The following is a 20444-nucleotide window of genomic DNA, read 5'->3' as shown; positions in this document are numbered from 1 at the left end:
TGTATATATATGTTGCTCGGCTTGGCTCCGCCCCTCCCGAAAGCACGCGCTGTGTCGCGCTTTTGACGTTCGCGAGACGAGGCTGAGGGCGCGCGGTGCGGCTTGAGGAGAACTCGAGAATAAACAAGAGATATCCATTTTTAAAAAATATTTTCGTTTAATTAACGATACCTGCCAAACCACGTGCCCTATCGCAAATTCCAAAAGGACATTTTAGTGAACTGACATGATGAACAGATCTGTGAAGTTTCCCCTCGATTGGATCAAAAATGAGAGAGGAGCTCGGTTTTAAAGGTTCATGCTTAAAAACGTCATAACTCTGAAACCATCAGTAATTTATTATATTTTTCGGTTCACGATCAACGATCGATGTGTATATATATATATATGTCGCTAGGCTTGGCTCCACCCCTCCCAAAAGCGCGCGCTGTGTCGCGCTTTTGACATTCGCGAGAGGAGGCTGAGGACGCGCGTTGCGGCTTGAGGAGAACTCTAGAATAAACAAAGTGCCATAACTTTGTCAAAAATGATCGAATATGCAAATTTATGCACGGTTGATGCTGGTTTTCAAACTTGATCTGAGATATGCTGAGACACATGTGTGTCACGCGTTGATAAGCCCGCAAGGTCGCTCCGTGGAGCGGCCTGCACGTATTGCACTGTGTGAATTATATAATTTATTACCAACTCACGGTCTGAGGTACTAGCGATTCAAGAGATATCCATTTTTTAATATTTTCGTTTAATTAACGATATCTGCCAAACCACGTGACCTATCGCAAATTCCAAAAGGACATTTTAGTAGACTGATATGCTGAACGGATTTGTGAAGTTTCCCTTCGATTGGATCAAAAATGAGGGAGGAGCTCGGTTTTAAAGGTTCATGCTTAAAAACCTCATAACTCTGAAACCATGTGACGCATGACGCCATGCTCGCTGACGTTTTTGTTCGTCATGGGTATGCGATTCTGCCTGCAAAGTTTGGCCTCGATCTGTTCAGTCGTTGCAGAGAAAAAGGGGTTTTCGTGTTTTCACGAAAAACAATATGGCGGCCGAACCACGTGACCTGTGACGTCATAATTACCATTAACATTTTCTACAGACCGAGTCCCTCCTACGGTGAAAATTTGATCTCAATCGGTCCAATTGTTGCAGAGAAAATGTTTTTTAAAGGAAATTAAAACTTAAAATGGCACTGAGTTAAGGATCATCAGAATTATCAGAATTCCCAAAGTTCAAAGTGCCATAACTTTGTCAAAAATGATCGAAACGTCGTGAAGTTCGAACTTCATCTGTAACTTATCATGAAGAAACCATGTGCCAAGTTTGAAATCATTAGGATTAAGCGTTTAGAAAAAAAATCCGGAAAACTGTTCTTTGCGTGACGGACTGACAGACTGACGGACGGACAGACGGACAGACGGAGGGATGGCGTGCAAACCTATAGTCCCCTCCGGTGTACACCGTTAGGGGACTAATAACAAGATAATCAAATACGCTATCGAAACATTGGAGTGCCAATGGTTTCACTGGGATGACAAAGTACATTATATTATGTGCAGTTTCTAAGGCTAATGCTGACAAATAATGCTAATGTTGAGCTCCTACATGTAATACAACAACAACACAACAGGCATTTTAAAGGCCATTTCACCTGCAAGAGCAGGGGTTAGCCTTGCGGTCCCCATGACAATCTTCTCCATTTTGCCCTATTTTCTGCATCTCCCCTTGTTAACCCCCTTGCCCGCATTTCTTCTTCGACCATCTTTAGCCAAGTCTTTCTCGGTCTTCCCCGTCCTCTACTTCCTTCCACATTCATTTCCATCACTCTTCTCAACCAGTCACTTTCATCCTTCCTCAACACATGACCAAACCATCTCAAACTGTTTCTCTTCAGAGCATCCATCACAGGCTCTATTCCAATCATCTTTCGCAATTCATCATTTGTCTTCCTCTCTCTCAACGATACTCCGCACATCCACCGAACCATTCGCATTTCCACCCTTTCCAGCCTTCGTTGCTGCTCTACGTTCATTACCCATGTCTCGCTCCCATAAATCATAACACTTCTCACACATGCAGCATACACCTTTCCCTTCAGCTTCAACGACACTCCCCTCCTCGTCAGCACGCCACTCAGTTCCCGAAACTTCTGCCATGCACATCTCACTCGAGCAACCGTTGACGAGTCTGATCCACCTTCTCCATTCAGCATGTCTCCTAGGTAATAAAATGTTTTCACACCTTCCAGATTCACGCTGTCTCCAAGATCCAACTCAACATTTCCTCCATCTGCAGCTCCCTCTGTGCACACCTTACACTTGAATGTAGCTGCCACACTGGTTAATGACCCTCTCAAACCACTACATTTTTGATGAACCCACTCAGCGCACATTGTACATCGAATTGAGTTCACTCCGACACCCTTCCTGCACATAGCACATGGCCACTTCCCAGTTCTTTCCACCTCACCACATGCTTTACCACTTGCCATCACCTTTGTTTTTCCAATATTCACCTTCAGACCTTTTGTCTCCATACATTCCTTCCACTTGTTCATCTTCTCCTTCAGTCCATCCATACATTCTGCAATCAACACCAGATCATCTGCATACAACAACTCCCACGGTAAACCCTCCTTTACGTTCTGAGCCAGCACCTCCATCACAGCTACAAATAGTAGTGAACTTAGTACCGAGTATGATTGCATTTCAATGCCCATGTCAATGCCCTGGTGTTGGGCTAGCGGCTAGGGTGCCGGCTTAGGATCCTAGGATCCTGGGTTCGAATCCCGGTCAATCGCTGAATTAACGCCAGGGGGGTTGACTCAGCCTGTCATCCTTCCGAGGTCGGCTAATTGAGTACCAGTTCACTGGTAATTCCCTGTTTGTCGTTAAAGGCGGCAAAAAAGGGTTGGCGTCAGGAAGGGCATCCGGCCGTAAAACATTGCTTCAAAAAGGGGACCGAAAAACAACAACAACCACAGTTCCCGAAAAAGGCCAACCCCCGCTTTGCGGGGAAAAATGGCCTCTAAAGGTGGTTTTTTTTAGTACCGACCCCTGATGCACTCCCACCTTCACCTCAAACTCACCACTGTTCCCGTCCTTCATCCTTACAGCTGTGCGCGCTCTTTTATACATTGCCATCACTACTCTGATCAACCATTCCTCCACTCCTAACTTCCTCAATGCCCATGTCAATACTTCACGTGGAACCCTATCGAATGCTTTCTCCAGATCAACAAACCCAAGAAACAACTTCTTCCTCTTCTCCATGTACTTCTCCTGCAACTGCCTCACAATAAAAAGCGTGTCTGTCGTTCCTCTCACTTTCATCCTTCCTCAACACATGACCAAACCATCTCAAACTGTTTCTCTTCACAGCATCCATCACAGGCTCTATTTCTGCAACACCAAACCCACCAAAGCTCGTACATGTAATACATGTTGAAAAATGTTTGTAAACATCACTGCGCCTATATACGCATGACAAAGACATCATAATCACGAGACAATAAATTAGAAGGTAATGAATGGTAACTAGGCTGTCGGTAGAAAAGCATATCCTCCAATTACCTCTGTCCATCCACTGTGCAGATAGACACACCCCATATGTCTGGATTGAACTTCGCAAGCTGTGGGATATAATCTGCCACCTGTATGCACACCCACAATCACACTCACGGGTGAAAACACTTACCATACATCCAAAACAAACAAATTTTAACATTTACATTTTACTGCCTGTTCACACCATATTTTAGCCTCACATTGAGTAGCCTCAGAGCAAAAAAAATGTTTATTCGTCAACACGATGTGATAGCTTGCATTTCAGATTTTCTCTTTTAAGGTCATTCAAATAATGTCGACATAGTTATCAAGCATGAATGAAATGAATGAATGATCGTTTTAAGGCCATTTTCCCCGCTAGAGCGGGGGTTAGCCTTGCGGGCCCCATGACAATCAAGGTTCCCTGTTTGAGGCAATGTTTTTATGGCCGGATGCCCTTCCTGACGCCAACCCTTGGTCATGCTCTTACGATGCGCAGGAATACGGTGTACTTATTCTAAATCGGGGTACACACCGTGATCATTCATCCCAGCAAGCTGGTACTCAATTTGCCGACCTCGGAAGGATGACAGGCTGAGTCAACCCCCCTGGCGTTCAACGATCGACTGGGATTCGAACCCAGGATCCTAGGATCCCAAGCCGGCATCCTAACCGCTAAGCCAACACCAGGCTGTTGTCAAGATAAATAGTTATCAAGCATAATGTATAATAATATGATCAATAATGTTGCAGAAAGAATGATCAATACAGATGAGCTTGAAGTATCACCCCAAACCATTGCACTGGATTCTGGATATGCACTGGATATGTCCATTGCACTGGATATGGAGAATTTCCTCAAGTCACAAGATAATTGTTTCAGAAAAAGCAAAACAGCCATGGCCTGGATAGTAGGCTATGTAACGAAATGTAACTATGATTGCTTCCTATTGGCTGATAGACAGACATAATCCTCTAATACCGAGGTGTCAGAACCAGGGGTGTACAAGTTACATAGTTTTTGCCGAAACTTTTCATGGTGGGAAAGGTTTTGCAAGACCACAGTCTGTCCAATGTAGCCTACAAAATTCATGCTTTTAGATGACCAAGTTGCCTCCATAATAGCCAATGGTGTTCATAGATGTAGACGGTGTGCAAAACAACCCACCAAACCCATAAGGAAATCCACAGTGCATTCATGTTTATTCTAAATTATACAAAACTTCAGGAGTTTGTGCTACATTTTGTGTGACACAGATGTACCAAATATCAGAAACGTAGCATGTAAGACTTTAGTTTGGCACTCGGTCGATGGCATGCCCCAAGTGTCCATCTCTGCACTGAATATGATTTGAGCACGACAGGTGAAGTTGTTGATTACGCACTGACATTCGGCAAGTGGTATGATCCTAACTTCCTCTGTGATTGCTTGTTTCAACTCAAAGATGCTTGCAGGTTATCCTTGTACACACTGTCTTTGACAAAACCCCAAAGATAAAAAGCTAATGGGCTTAGATCAGGGGAATTTGGAGACCGCTCAATGCTGAAGCATCTGCCAATCACTCTCTCATCTAAGTGGCTTGTCACCCACTCACGGGACTCATTTGCAGTGTAAGGGGTTGCACCACCACATCCCGCTGAAAGCGTTGTTCTTTGCTTTGAAAGCTTCTCCTGTGACCAAGAGCAGCCCAGAACTCATTCAGCACTTTAATGTGGCTCTCAGAGTTGATAGTCATGGCATTACCAACCTCACCTTCAAACAAGAACAGCACTCGGTGGACCACATACATCCGCCAGGCTGAACAGTTTACAATTTGTATCCCACTGATAGGCCGGATCTGCATCCAGAACTTTAAAACCAAAATCTAATCTGCTTGTTCTTGTCACCTACCCAATTCATCCACCAAGTTTTTGAGATATCGTGCTATGTATCATTTCGGCTCTATTTCTCAATGGTGAGGAAACACTTGCATTTTTTTTTTTATTGTCGTATCCAGATCCGGATCTTCACCAAAATAGAATGAATTCTCTCCATGTCACACACCCAACCTGTCCACCAAGTTTCATCCAAATCTGTACATACCATTTTGAGACATCGTGCTATACAGTATATCGTTTTTTGAATAATCTATCTCCCAATGAGAGACCTATCTCTCAATGATGAATAATCACTTAACTAGAACAATGCGACTGTGTATCCAATATGCCTCCGCATAGTCCCACAATGGGTAGATGGCCTCGTTCACTGCCCTAAATATAAACAACTTTGATTGAAATCCCTTCAGCTGTTTTCAAGTATCACATTTTCACCAGCCATGACAGGTTTCACATCGATCGGTGAAGAATTCAGAGAAGGGAATTTTTTAATTATCGGCTTTCAAGATAATATGGCTGCCACACCACGTGACATATGACCTTAAAAATGTACACTCTGCATATGTATGGGTAGGGGATCACGTTTGTGAAGTTTCGTGTTGATCGGGAAAGTTAATTTTTCTATCCAAGATGGCTGCCAAACCATGTGACCTACGACATCATCATTTTCAAAATATATGCAACAGCGGTGTTAGATGATTTGTAAAATTTTGCGTCGATAGGGTAAGCGGTTTCAGATATAATTATTTAATATTTTCCTTCAATCCAATATGGCTGCCACACCATGTGACCAATGATGTTTTCGTGATCATCTTTTAATCGCCATGCCTAGTCAATGACACATATAAAGCTTCGAGCCAATTGATTTGGTGGTTTGGGAGATGTTTTTTAAAAAGTTTTTAAGGTTAAATCCAATATGGCTGCCAAACCATGTGACCTATGATGTCATAAATTTAATATTTCAATACAAATGGGTCATAGATCATGGGCATGCAATTTCAGATTTTTAGGATAAGGAATTCCATTAAAACATTTTTGGCTGGTATACCACTTCACATATGATGTCATAATTATCATGTTTTTGTTCCCTATTGGGAGTATTTGACAATGTGCCAAGTTTCAAATTTTTTCATTCAGCGGTTTCTGAGAAATATATTTATTTATTTATTTTGCATTTAATCCAAGATGGCTGCCATACTAAATGACCTATAACGTCACAATTATCATAGAAACATTATGCATGGGTGTCACTCCTACCCTGAAAGTTTCGTCTCAATCGGCATTGTGGTTGCTGAGAAAAACGAGGTTTAGCCCGTACAGACAGACGTACCGATGGACAACCCGAAAACATAATGCCTCTGGCCACCTTTGGGGGAGCAGGCATAAAAAACAAATAATTCTCGTATCCAAATCTATATTCAGATCTTCACCAAAATCGAATCGATTAGTCCTTGTCATACACATAACCTGTCCACAAAGTTTCATCCAAATCCATTAATAACGTTTTGAGATATCCTGCTTTTATATCATTTTGGCCCTCTCTCCCAGTGGTGAAGAATCACTTTAAAAATGATATTAACCAGATCTGGATCTGGATCTTCCCCAAAATCTAATCAATTCGTCCTCGTTACCCAACCAATAGGTCCACATTTTTTTTTTCCGAATCTGTCCATAAGCTCCTGAGATATCCTGTGCACAAACAAACAAACAAACAAGAACTAGAACGGGCACTCGGTAGAGCGCATACCTTCGCCGCAGCTACTGTTCTGTACTTGGCATGGGAGTGTAGGGAACAGAACAGTGAACAGTTTGGTGCTGATTTCATGCAAATCGGATAAGAATTGACCGAGTTATGACAAAAAACGCACATTTTGCAAGGTCGTGACCCCCCTGACCTTTGACCCCCAACCGCTAACAAGGGTAATGTCTTCACTGGGTCATGTCGTATATCACAAGATCGGGCATTGAATTCTGAACATTTTGGCATTAGTTGCATGCCAATTGGATAAAAATTGACTGCGCTATGGTAAAAATACGATTTTGACCTTTTCGTGACCTTGACCTTGACCTTTGACCCGATTGCTCCCAAAATCTAATCAAATGTGTCCCGTATAATAACCAATCATCCCACCAAATTTCATGCAATTCGGTTGAATACTTTTTGAGTTATGCGAATAACATACACACACACACACACACACACAGACATACAAATAAATACACAGCGATCAAAACATAACCTTCCGCTTTTGCGAAGGTAAATATATCGTGCACTGCACGATACTTGCGAAATCCCTAAAATAAGTTGTTGGCCTATGTTAACCTCAAAAATACTTGGTGGTTGAATTCAATGACCATATATGCAAATCCTCTTAAAATTTCAAGTCGATCGGATAAAATCTGAGGATTTTCGAAATTTGGCCTATGTTGACCTTTTGGCCTATGTTGACCATAAAAAATACTTGGTGGTTGAATTTAGTGACCAGATTTGCAAATCCTATTCAGATTTCAAGTCAATCAGATGAAAATTGAGGATTTTAGAAATCCTGCCTATGTTGACCATTTGGGCTATGTTGACCTAATATATAATTGGTTGTGGAATTCAGTGACCAGATATGCAAATCCTCTTCAGGCTTCAAGTCAATCAGATGAAAATTGAGGATTTTAGAAACTAGACAAAGTTGGTGACCTTTGGCCTATGTTGACCTATTGACCTTTTGACCCCAAAAACAATAGGCTTCTTGCTTATGACCAACTTTACGATTTGGTGAAGTTTCGTGAAGATCGGTTGAAAATTGTGACCTGTAGGCGACTGACATACACACAGACAGACAGACAGCCAGAAAAATAGACAGACAGACAGAATAACGCACAAGACCAACCAATATACTTGAAAAATCTTTGTCCTCAGTCCACCTTCGGCACGGGTCTCTGACGAACATCATCTGGTGGTATTGTGCCCCAGTAGACATTGTTCCTTGACTTGGCCATGAAGCAAAAAGTGAGCCTCGTCGCATAACTAAATATCGGTGAGAAAACCAGACTCCTCCTCAAATTTCTCCCAAACTACTGAGTCATTCCAAGACGTTTGTTTTTGTCTGGGCCAGTGAGTTTGTCTGACTTGTATTCTGTATGGATAAAGTTTCATGTCATTATGGAGAATCCTCCTGAGACTTGACACTGCCAGTCCAAGTTATTGACTGCGGCAGCAAAACGACTTTTTTTGGACTGTTTCTGACCATCTGTTGGACCTTTTCAATGGCCTCATGTTCCCGAAATGTATTCGTTCATTTGAATATTCTCTTTGCATGGGATGTCTCTGCAGTTAAAATTTATCTTGAACTCGCTTTGACTTTGAATGAAGGATTGCATTTTGATGTATAGGATTTTACAGAAAAAGCCTTTTCTTCATTTGTCCAGGGCATAATTTCCTATACAACCTCAGTTATCATTATCTGAAAGAGAGAAAATACATGAAAAATAAATTAATGGTGAATAAAATAGAGGGTTTGGTGTTTTTGGCACACCTGGTAAGATAATATTCAAACAATGCCATCCAAAGCTTTCTTTCTGTTTTGCACTCACCAGAATTATGATTATATTCCATTTACAAAAGGAAGAGAAAAATTAAACAAATAAATATTATCAACACAACAGGTTGTATGCTGCCACTCAGACAATATGTGCAGAGCAGGTTTCCCTGAAGTAAATGCTCAAATCCCCATTGAGCACACACATGCACAAAGTCCTTATAAGCACATGGTGAATCACAAAACCAATTAGTATTGAAAAATAATGGTGCTTTTTTTATTTATTTAAGTATATGCAATGGTTTTACCTTGCCCCATTTAAGTCCTTTGGCATTTTCGTGAATGCTGTCAATCTGAGCTGAAAAGTTCTGAAAATCTGGAATGACAAACTTTCTGCGGAATGCTTGAGTCAGCAGAACGATGCTTCCTGCAACACATCTGGTGAAACAAAGGCAAGTAAAAATAAACGACCATGGTGAACATTAAAAAATTAGTTTGAGGTGTGACCAATATGCTTGAAATATGAATAATATACAGGGTGGTCAAAAATGATGTGCAACTTTTTATTTAACAACAATATTTTTTATTATCGGTCGGTTTTTTGTTTTTGGTTAATAATACAAAGGGTTCGTTAAATTTTGTTTATTATAGCGAAGAAAATGATTCATCAAGGAACAAGCATTCTGAGTATTGCGCTGCAATACATGACCCCTACCAAAGTTCAAAGTGCCATAACTTTGTCAAAAATGATCGAATATGCAAATTTATGCACGGTTGATGCTGGTTTTCAAACTTGATCTGAGGTATGCTGAGACACACGTGTGTCACGCCTCGCCTCGTTGATAAGCCCGCAAAGTCGCTCCGTGGAGCGGCTTGCACGTATTGCACTGTGTGAATGATATAAATTATTACCAACTCACGGTCTGAGGTACCAGCGATTCAAGAGATATCCATTTTATAAAAATATTTTCGTTTAATTAACGATATCTGCCAAACCACGTGCCCTATCGCAAATTCCAAAAGGACATTTTAGTAGACTGACATGCTGAACAGATTTGTGAAGTTTCCCCTCGATTGGATCAAAAATGAGGGAGGGGCTCGGTTTTAAAGGTTCATGCTTAAAAACGTCATAACTCTGAAACCATCAGTAATTTATCATATTTTCCGGTTCACGATCAATGATCGATGTGTATATATATATGTTGCTCGGCTTGGCTCCGCCCCTCCGGAAAGCGCGCGCTGTGTCGCGCTGTTGACGTTCGCGAGACGAGGCTGAGGACGAGCAGTGCGGCTTGAGGAGAACTCGAGAATAAACAAGAGATATCCATTTTTTTTTTTAATATTTTCGTTTAATTAACGATATCTGCCAAACCAGGCACCCTATCGCAAATTCCAAAAGGACATTTTAGTGCTGAACAGATCTGTGAAGTTTCCCCTCGATTGGATCAAAAATGAGGGAGGAGCTCGGTTTTAAAGGTTCATGCTTAAAAACGTCATAACTCTGAAACCATGTGACGCATGACGTCAGGCTCGCTGACTTTTTTGTTCGTCATGGGTATGCGATTCTGCCTGCAAAGTTTGGCCTCGATGTGTTCAGCCGTTGCAGAGAAAAAGGGGTTTTCGTGTTTTCACGAAAAACAATATGGTGACCGAACCACGTGACCTGTGACGTCATAATTTTACCATTAAAATATTCTACAGACCGAGTCCATCATATGGTGAAAATTTTTATCTCAATCGGTCCTATTATTGCAGAGAAATTGGTTTTTAAAGGAAATTAAAACTTAAAATGGCACCGAGTTAAGGATCATCAGAATTATCAGAATTACCAAAGTTCAAAGTGCCATAACTTTGTCAAAAATGAACGAAACTTCGTGAAGTTCGAACCTGGTCTGTAACTTATCATGAGGAAACCATGTGCCAAGTTTGAAATCATTAGCTTTAAGCGTTTAGAAAAAAAGTCCGGAAAACTGTTCTTTGCATGACGGACTGACGGACTGACAGACGGAGGGACGGCGTGCAAACCTATAGTCCCCTCCGGTGTACACCGGTAGGGGACTAATAAGGAGTGATAATATAATTGAGGTACAAATGGCCTCCTTCAATTAATGTCTCTATTTTTCTTCTCTCTAAAAGAAAAACAAATGTGACTCATTGAAGACTTGCAGCCAGCGTTGACTATAACGACTTCTTTGTATACAATGTCGAGGCTCACAGAACAGTGAGGTTGTTGTTGTTTCATATGCAGCCTGTGGCAGAAAATTGCACCATTTCTGGAAATGTGGCTGTGCCGTCGAAGCAGTGCCCCTGTTCCCAGTAAGCTGGTACACATTTTGCTGACCACGGAAGGATGACAGGCTGAGTCAACACACCTGGTGTTATTTAACGGCAAGACAAGGGCTTAAACTCAAGACCCGAAGGTCTTAAGACAACCACCTTAACCAATAAGCCAGCATCAGGCTATGTCCTTGGATGAACCAGTTGTTATAAACTGTTGGTGTGTGGGAGCTGTGCTCGCACGATAAAATCGGACAAAATGGACGACGCCAGGAATTAAGTTTCTCTGAGCTATTTATTCCAAGCTCACTCAAACAAACTCAAAAGCACTGAATCAGCCCATCGAACGGGCGGCAATATATATCAGAAAACTCAACACACAAAAGCCACGCCTCTCAGGCGGGGCGTGGTATGCAAATAGATAAGCCACGCCTCTCAACGGGGCGTGCTATGCAAGGCAAGCCTTCGCCCGGTAAAGGCAAGTCTGAACAAGCCCGGGCGAGTCCGGACACGTGACCGCTCGCCGGTTGCGTCATCGGCCGGTGCAAGGTAATTGTGTCATGCTACCGGTAACCGCTACACGCGCCCCCCCAGAATTAACATGCACCGGGAGAGTCAGTTTGAGGGGGGTCTTGATGACCCGGCCGAAACGACCCCTGGCGATTCGTGTGGGGGTGGTAGGTGACGTGGCGGTGGATGGTCGGGCGGGGGCCTGGTTGACGGGGGACGGCCCCGTCGTGGAGGAAGGGCCAACCGTGGAGGTTGGTCGAGGTCCAAATGGGCCGCTTGAGGCGGTCCACGGAGATGCGGTCCGGCTTGCCGCCGATGTCGATGGTGAACGACTTGTCGTCCCTCTTCAGGACCCGGAAAGGTCCATCGTACGGCGGCCGGAGCGGTCCCCGGTGTGCGTCGTGCCGGATAAAAATGTACTCCGCAGTGCGAAGTGCTGGGGGGATGTGGGGTTGGGGGCAGCCGTGGTGGGACGTGGGCACAGGGGCAAATCTCCTGGCGGCCTCCTGGAGGACCGAGCGTTGGCGAGCCGCGGACCAGGGGCCAGTGGCGTCAGGGATGAATTCGCCCGGCACGCGCAGTGGCTGGCCGTAGACCAGCTCGGCGGTGGAAGCCTGGAGGTCCTCTTTAGGGGCCGTTCGGAGGCCCAATAGGACCCACGGGAGCCTGTCGGCCCAACCGTCGTCCTGAAGGCTGGCCCTGAGAGCGGCCTTCATCGAGCGGTGGAACCGCTCGCACAAGCCGTTGGCTTGGGGGTGGTAGGCCGTGGTGCGGTGAAGCTTGACCCCCAAGGCCTGGGCGACCGCGTCCCAAAGCTCGGAGGTGAATTGCGGGCCTCTGTCGGAGGAGATGTCCGAGGGGGCACCAAAACGGGCAATCCAGGTGCCAATGAAGGCCTGCGCCACGTCGGCGGATGTTGTTGATGCCAGCGGGACGGCCTCCGGCCACCGGGTGGTCCTGTCCACCATTGTGAGGAGGCGGGTGAAGCCCCGCGAGGAGGGAAGGGGTCCGCCCAGGTCCACATTGACGTGGTCGAAGCGCCGCGCGGGCACTGGTGCCAACGGGGCCTGCGTGTGCCGGTGGACCTTCGCGCGCTGGCAGGCGACACAGGCATTGGCCCAGTCGCGGACGTCCTTACGGAGCCCGTGCCAGACGAATTTCGCTGCCACGCGCTTCTGTGATGCTTTCTGGCCCGGGTGGGAAAGGCCGTGGAGGGCGTCAAAAATGTGCCGCCGCCATCCGGTGGGCACGATGGGGTGAGGTTGGCCCAGGCAAACGTCGCACAGGAGAACTGTGCCTGTGTCCTCGAAGGGGACATCGGCCAACCGCAGGCCTGTGTCCGCTGTCCGGAGGGCTTGGACCATGGGGTCGGCGGTCTGGTCGGCCGCCATGCGGGCGAAGTCCACACCCAGGTGGACGGCGTTCGCGCCGGACCGGGAGAGGCAATCAGCCACAGCGTTGTCCTTGCCCGCGACGTGCCAGATGTCCGTCGTAAATTCGGACACGGCGGAGAGGTGGCGCTGCTGGCGGGCCGACCACGGCTCCGTAACCTTGGCCATGGCGAAGACCAGGGGTTTGTGGTCCACAAACGCCATGAACGGGCGGCCCTCCAAAAGATGGCGGAAGTGGCGAACAGCCAGGTAAAGGCCGAGGAGCTCGCGGTCGAAAGCGCTATACTTGCGCTCGTTAGGGCGAAGCTGCCGGCTGAAGAAGGCCAGCGGTTGCCAAGCCCCGTTCACCCACTGTTCATGCACAGCGCCCACCGCGTAGTCGGAGGCGTCTGTAGTGAGGGCGATGGGAGCGTCGAGCACCGGATGCACCAGCATGGTCGCGTTGGCGAGGGCCAGCTTAGCGCCGGTGAACGCCACGTCCATCTCTGTGGTCCAGGCGACGTCGTGCTTGGCCGGCTTGCCCCGGAGGGCTTCGTACAGGGGGCGCATGAGTTGGGCGGCGCGAGGCACGAACCGGTGGTAGAAATTTGCCATCCCCAAAAATTACTGTAGGGCCTTGATGGAGCGAGGGCGCGGGAAACTTGTGACTGCCTCCACCTTGGTAGGCAGCGGGACGGCCCCGCGCTTCGTGATGCGGTGCCCCAGGAAGTCGACGGCCGTTACGCCAAACTGGCATTTCGCCGGGTTGATGATGAGGCCGTGCTGGCCGAGGTGCTCAAAAAGCGTGCACAGGTGGACGAGGTGCTCCGCCCGGGAAGTGCTGGCGATGTGAATGTCATCCAGGTAGACGAACAGAAAGGTGAGATCGCGCAGCACACTGTCCATCAGCCGCTGGAAGGCCTGGGCCGTGTTAAGGCCGAACGGCATTCTGAGGAACTCGAAGAGGCCAAAAGGTGTAATTACAGCCGTCTTCGGAACGTCCGCCGGCCGGACAGGTACCTGGTGGTAGCCCCGAATCAGGTCGACCTTGGAGAAGATCACCCGTCCGCCAAACGGGCGGAAAAGTCCTGTATGTGTGGTATCGGGTACCGGTCGGGGGTGGTGGCGTCGTTGAGGCGGCGGTAATCGCCGCATGGTCGCCATCCGCCACCCGGTTTGGGCACGATGTGCAGGGGCGAGGCCCACACGCTATTCGAGCGCCGCACAATTCCCAATCGCTCCAGCGCGTCGAATTCCGCCTTCGCTACGGCGAGTTTGGCCAGGTCGAGGCGGCAGGCCCTGGCGTAGACCGGTGGACCTGTGTTCGGGACGTGGTGTTCGACGCCGTGCTTGACGGCGAAGGCCGAAAACGTCGGCTGCGTGAGGGCGGGAAACTCGGCGAGTAGGCGGGTGAAATCGTCCATGGCCGGGAGCGCGCAGGCTAGCTTGGTCGGAGCGAAGCCGCTCAATGACCAAGCGAGCGAGCTGAAGGTCTCCGCGTTGATGAGCCGACGCCGTTTGACGTCGAACAAAAGCCCATGCGCACAAAGAAAATCTGCACCCAGCAAGGCCATGGGCACGTTCGCCGTGATGAAGTCCCACCTGAAGCGCTGGCCCGCGAAGCAGAATGCGACGCTGCGCGAACCGAAGGTGCGGATGGAGGAGCCGTTTGCGGCGACCAAGGCGGGGCCGCAAAGCGCAGCCTGTTTGTCCTGCACCGAGGCGGGTATCACGCTCAGCTGAGCGCCGGTGTCACACAAAAAACGCCGCCCGGACTCTGTGTCCGTGATAAACAGAAGGCTGCCTGAATGGCCGACGCTCATGGCAGGCAGCGAGCACCGGCCTGGTCGTTTCCCGACCCGCCGAAAGTGCACGGTGCGCGGCACGTTCTGGCCTTCTGCCCGAACCTGGCGTGGTAATAGTACATGGTAATAGCATAATAGCTCTGGTGGAGGCTCCGGCGGTCGCGTCGGGTTCAGTCGACGGGGCGTCGCGGCGGCCGTCAGTGGCGCGGACTCGGCCGGTGGTGGCGCCGGTCATGGCCTGGGCGTTGCCTCGGTCAGCCCAGGGTTCCAGGTGGCCTCTCCGACGTGTCGTCTGGCCGAGAAAAATTTATCGGCCTCCTTGGCCAGGGTGCGAGGGTCCGTGATGGGCGAATTAGCCAAAGCTAACCGTACCTGCCCGGGTAGCCGCTGGAGGAACAGCTCGCGGAAGAGGAAGTCCGGGCTGTGGTCACCGAGAAGAGCAAGCATGTGGTCCATGCTTTTGGATGGACGGGCCTCGCCCAGCTCTGGGAGGTGTAGTAGTTGTCGTGCGCGTTCGGTCTCCGTGAGTCCAAACGCACCGAGGAGTTGGCCTTTGAGCGCGCGTATTTGTCGGCGTTCGGCGGGTGCTGGAGGAAGCTCAGGACCCGGGCAGCGGAAGAGGTGGTGAGCGCAGAGACCACATGGTGGTAGCGCGTCGTGTCCTCTGTAATTTTCCGCAGGGCGAATTGAGAATCGGCTTGAGCAAACCAAACGGCCGCGTGAGATTCCCAAAAGCCCGGGAGCTTCAAAGCTACAGCTGACTTCATCGCCGTGTTCGTAGAAAGGGGTCACCAATTGTGGGAGCTGTGCTCGCACGATAAAATCGGACAAAATGGACGACGCCAGGAATTAAGTTTCTCTGAGCTATTTATTCCAAGCTCACTCAAGTGATCTAATTAATTCAGTGATCAACCAGGATTCAAATGGATGCCAAGCCGGCACCCTAACAGCTAAGCCAACACCAGGCTAGAAGTGAGGGGAGAACGTGGAGGAGAAATTAATAGATGGTTAGCGTTGGGGGAAACAGCAATGTCAGGATTGACAAAGGTCTTGAAAGACAAAGATGTGAAAATACAAACCAAGGGCAGGTTGGTGAATGCTCTGGTATTTCCACCTGTAATGTATGAATGTGAGTCATGGATAGTGAAAAAGAAAGAAAGGAAGAAGATTAACAGTTTTGAAATGCGGTGTTGGAGACTAATGTTAAAAATTCCATTGACTGCAAGAAGAAAAAAAAAATCAGTAGTTGAAGAATTTAGACCACCATGTGCATTAGAAGTTCTGATGCTAAAATAGAAACCGTCATACATTGGACACATCATGTGTGCAGAAATGAAAGTCGAGAGAAATCAACCATGTCCATGGAAGAAGAGGAAGAGGCAAACTGAGTATGTGCTGGGTGGATGTGGTAAAGGCTGCAACCCAGCTGTCTCTGCCCAGCGCTTTGGTAAGCAGTGCAGGATAGGGATGTTTGGAGAAATGGGATCATGAATCGGACGAGACTTCATGTAACTAGATGACTCGACAACACGAGTTAAACTAGAATGGCACTCGTAGAGTGCATAGTCTCACCTGGCGCATTCATTCAGAACAAAATTACCATCGTTAACTGAACACGCTGCTATTATGGCCCATATACCCGTATCACATAGTTTCTTGGGATCGGTTATGAACGTCATAAATTTAATTCTTCTCACATTGGGTCATAGACCAGATACATGAAGTTTCAGATTTTTGGAGGATTTAAGTTCAACCAATGAGGGCTGGAATACCACTTCACCAATGGAATCATTGTTATCACCCTATATACCCGACAGGGAGTTGATGACATATGTCAAGTTTAAATTTTCGTCGTTGAACGGTTTTGGAGAAAAGGATGTCCATTTTTTTCCCTTTAATCCAATATGGCTGCCATACCATGTGACCAATTACATCAGAGCTAGCAATACAATATTCTCCATTGGAAGTCCCTCCTATGTTTAAAGTTTTGCATCGATTGAACAAGCAGTTGCAGAGAAAACCATTTTTAAAGTGAAAATATATGAACGCACATGCAAACGCACACACAAACACACATCTCGTTTTTTCATTTGTTACAATTCTGTCTCTCTCTTACACACACACACACACACACACACACACACACACACACACACACACACACACACACACACACACACACACACACACACACACACACACACACACACACACACACACCTTGTTTTTTATTTTTGTTCCTCACAATTCTATCTCTTATGATTTTCAATACTTATTTCTCTTTTTCAATTCATTTAAAAATGCATTTAATTAATTGTACAGTATCGGTTGTTCCGAAACTTAAATATAAATAATTTAAAGGATTGCTGTAAATGATGTTAATTTCACAACATCCCACATTCAACTTTATTTAAATTGTAAACCTCAAACATAGTTCCTCCACCTAAAGCAAGAACCTTAACCCATAAGCAACTGACTAGTTTCCCAACTGCATGGATCATCAGCTGAGCACCGTTCTTCCTCGAGGTTTCGATCCTTTCAGCCCAGGACCTCTCCAAACGGCGGATCCACAACCACGACCATGGATCCACATCAATAGATGGTACATCAGTAGATCCACAACCTCAGTTGCGTCCAGGCAGTCAGTCAACTCATCAATGCAACATCACTTATTCCAACTTTACTCGCTACAGGATTTAATTTATTTATTTTCTCTTTTTCTCTTTCTCTTTCTCTTTCTCTTTCTCTTTCTCTTTCTCTCTCTCTCTCTCTCTCTCACACACACACTCACTCACTCACAATCTCACACACACACTCACAATCTCTCTCACACACACACACACACACACACACACACACACACACACACACACACACACACACACACAGATACTTTGAGACTCGGTAAATCTCCGTTCCATCTCCTGAGGCCCACCCACATGTGGGGATAGCAGGAAAAACAATTTGCATACACACACACACACACGCAAAAACACACACACGCAAAAACACACACACGCAAAAACACACACACGCAAAAACACACACACACACACACACACACACACACACACACACACACACGCAAACATACACACGCAAACACACACACACACGCCTTTGGGGTGAGACTAAAAAGTTCCTTCCAGCTTAAGCTGTAGCCGAGCATGAGACACAGAACCGCCGACTGGAAACTAGCAGTGTCAGCATCTATGCTGTGTTTTGCCTATTTAACAAATAAATGGTTCTCTAGTCCTTGCAAAAAGTTAAAACCTTTAAATGAACAAAAATCTTTTGTTATTTTATATTCAAGCTTCAATGAGGAACTTGTAAAAATAGCACTACATTCAGGACAAAATTGAAGAGACATCAGTATATTAGAAAATGACTATAAACATTAACACAATGGAAACTAGAAAGGCACTCAGTAGAGAGCATACCTCCGCCTGGTGAACAGTTTACGTTTTGTATCCCAGAGTAGACCAGAAAATCACAATACAGAATCACATTTAATCAAAATTAATCACAGGAATCACCATAGGTCCAGTCATTCATACCCTGATCTACCCCTCGTTTTTGGCCATATCACTCAATGGTGAAGAATCACTTTAAAAATTCTATAAGCTGGATCCGGATCTGGATCTTCACTAAAATTGAATAGATTCTTCCTTGTCACACACACAACCTGTCCTACATGTTTCGTCCAAATCCATCCATAACTTTTTGCGATATCCTGCTATGTATCGTTTTTGGCCCCATATCCCAATGGTAAAGAGTTACTTACAAATTAAATAATTCTTGCATCCGAATCCATATACAGATCTTCACCAAAATGGAATCGAATCGTCCTCGTCACACACCCAACCTCTCCACCAAGTTTCCCCCAAGTCCGTCCACAACATTTTGAGATGTCCTGCTATGTATCATTTTGGCCCTATCTCCCAATGGTGAAGAATCACTTTTAAAATTCTACTAGCCTCATCCGAATCCGGATCTTCACCAAAATCTATTCATTTCGTCCTTCTCACATACGCTACCTCTCTGCCAAATTTCGGCCGAATCCATCCAGAACTTTTCGAGATATCCTGTTCACAGACAGACAAAGAAACAGACAGGGGTGAAAACATAACCTCCATCCACCTTCGGTGGCGGAGGTAATAAGGTATAAGATGGCCTGAAGTGGAGGACATGCTGAAAAATACAGACAGAAGAGAAGCTAGTTTGTGGTAAAGCATGTTTTGAGCTGTGGATATACACTGCATGGCCAAAAGTATGTGGTCACCCAAACATCACACATCTCATTACAAAATCATGGGCATTAATATGGAGTTGGTCTCCCCTTTGCTGCCTTTGCTGCCTTTGCTGCCACTGTTCTGGGAAGGCTTTCCATTAGACGTTGGAATATTGCTGCGGGGATTTGTTTCCATTCAGCCATAAGAGCATTAGTGAGGTCGGGTACTGATGTTGGGTGATTAGGCCTGGCTCGCAGTCGGTGTTCCAATTCGTCCCAAAGGTGTTCGCTGGGGTTGAGGTCAGGGCTCTGTGCAGGCCAATCAAGTTCTTCCACCGCGATCTCAACAAACCATTTCTGTATGGACCTCGCTTTGTGCACGGGGGCATTGTCATGCTGAAACAGGAATGGACCTTCCCCAAACTGTTTCCACAAAGTTGGAAGCACGCAATCATCTAGAATGTCATTGTATGCTGTAGCATTAAGATTTCCTTTCACTGGAACTAAGGGGCCAAGTCCGAACCATGAAAAACAGCCACATCAAAACAGCCTAAAGTATGCAGACACCCAAAGAGAAGAAGTGTTCACATACTTTTGGCCATGCAGTGTGTCAAGGTCATTGAGAATCTTCTTGACCTTCTCAAATAGAAGATTCATTCCAGATTGGCAAAGACATGATTTTTTTTAGCAAGGATTCCATTGTGGCATAGTGGGTAGAAAAGACCCGGAACAAATAAACACCACCAAGCGAGGTATAAGCTGCACTCATGTATTAACTGCACTGGATCGGTTTGACTAAAAAATTTGCGAAAAAAAACCCAGGATTTATAATTGGAGAATTACTGAAATCCCAGGCACAGTTCTACATCATACATTATTCAATACCAATGGTAATGAGAGCCATGTACACAGACAAACAGCTGCACATACTTGTGGAAAAGATCCTTGTCCAGTGAGATACCATCTGGTGACGTCTGCACCACCTTTCGAAGGGTGTCCATCGCATCCTTAAGTCGAGGATCAGAGGTACTCAAACCTGTTGACTTCAGTGCCTGCAGAACACAACAAGGACTCCTTGTTTGTTTAATGTTAAAAAAAAAATCAATTTCTGCTTTTAAAGATTGAGACCTGTAAGAATAGTATCAAAAATGAAAAATCTAAAATCATACAAGAGCGATCTCACTATATATATATATATATATATATCTATATATATATATATATATATATATATATCTATATATATATATATATTGTTACAGACACGACATTGATGTTAAGGTGGGCCGAGCGGAATG

At 46.0% G+C, this 20444-nt stretch overlaps 1 protein-coding gene across 4 annotated transcripts in view; it reads right to left on the bottom strand.

Moving 5' to 3' along the window:
- GLS (glutaminase) overlaps positions 1-20444 on the bottom strand; it is a 154002-nt gene that overhangs the window by 110630 nt on the left and 22928 nt on the right. For all 4 annotated transcript variants that reach the window (XM_068126600.2, XM_068126601.2, XM_078785844.1 and 1 more), the window contains 3 exons: positions 20077-20198; positions 9262-9391; positions 3576-3655 (listed from right to left, as the gene is read on the bottom strand). In XM_068126600.2, the coding sequence (XP_067982701.2) occupies positions 3576-3655; positions 9262-9391; positions 20077-20198 (332 nt within the window). The remainder of the gene's footprint in view (positions 1-3575; positions 3656-9261; positions 9392-20076; positions 20199-20444) is intronic.

This window comes from Myxine glutinosa, chromosome 10 (genome assembly GCF_964187855.1).
Source record: "Myxine glutinosa chromosome 10, kmMyxGlut1.1, whole genome shotgun sequence".
In the NCBI taxonomy this organism is placed as follows: domain Eukaryota; kingdom Metazoa; phylum Chordata; class Myxini; order Myxiniformes; family Myxinidae; genus Myxine; species Myxine glutinosa.
Note: the sequence above shows the minus strand (reverse complement) of the source record. Positions and strands in the feature narration are given on the sequence as shown.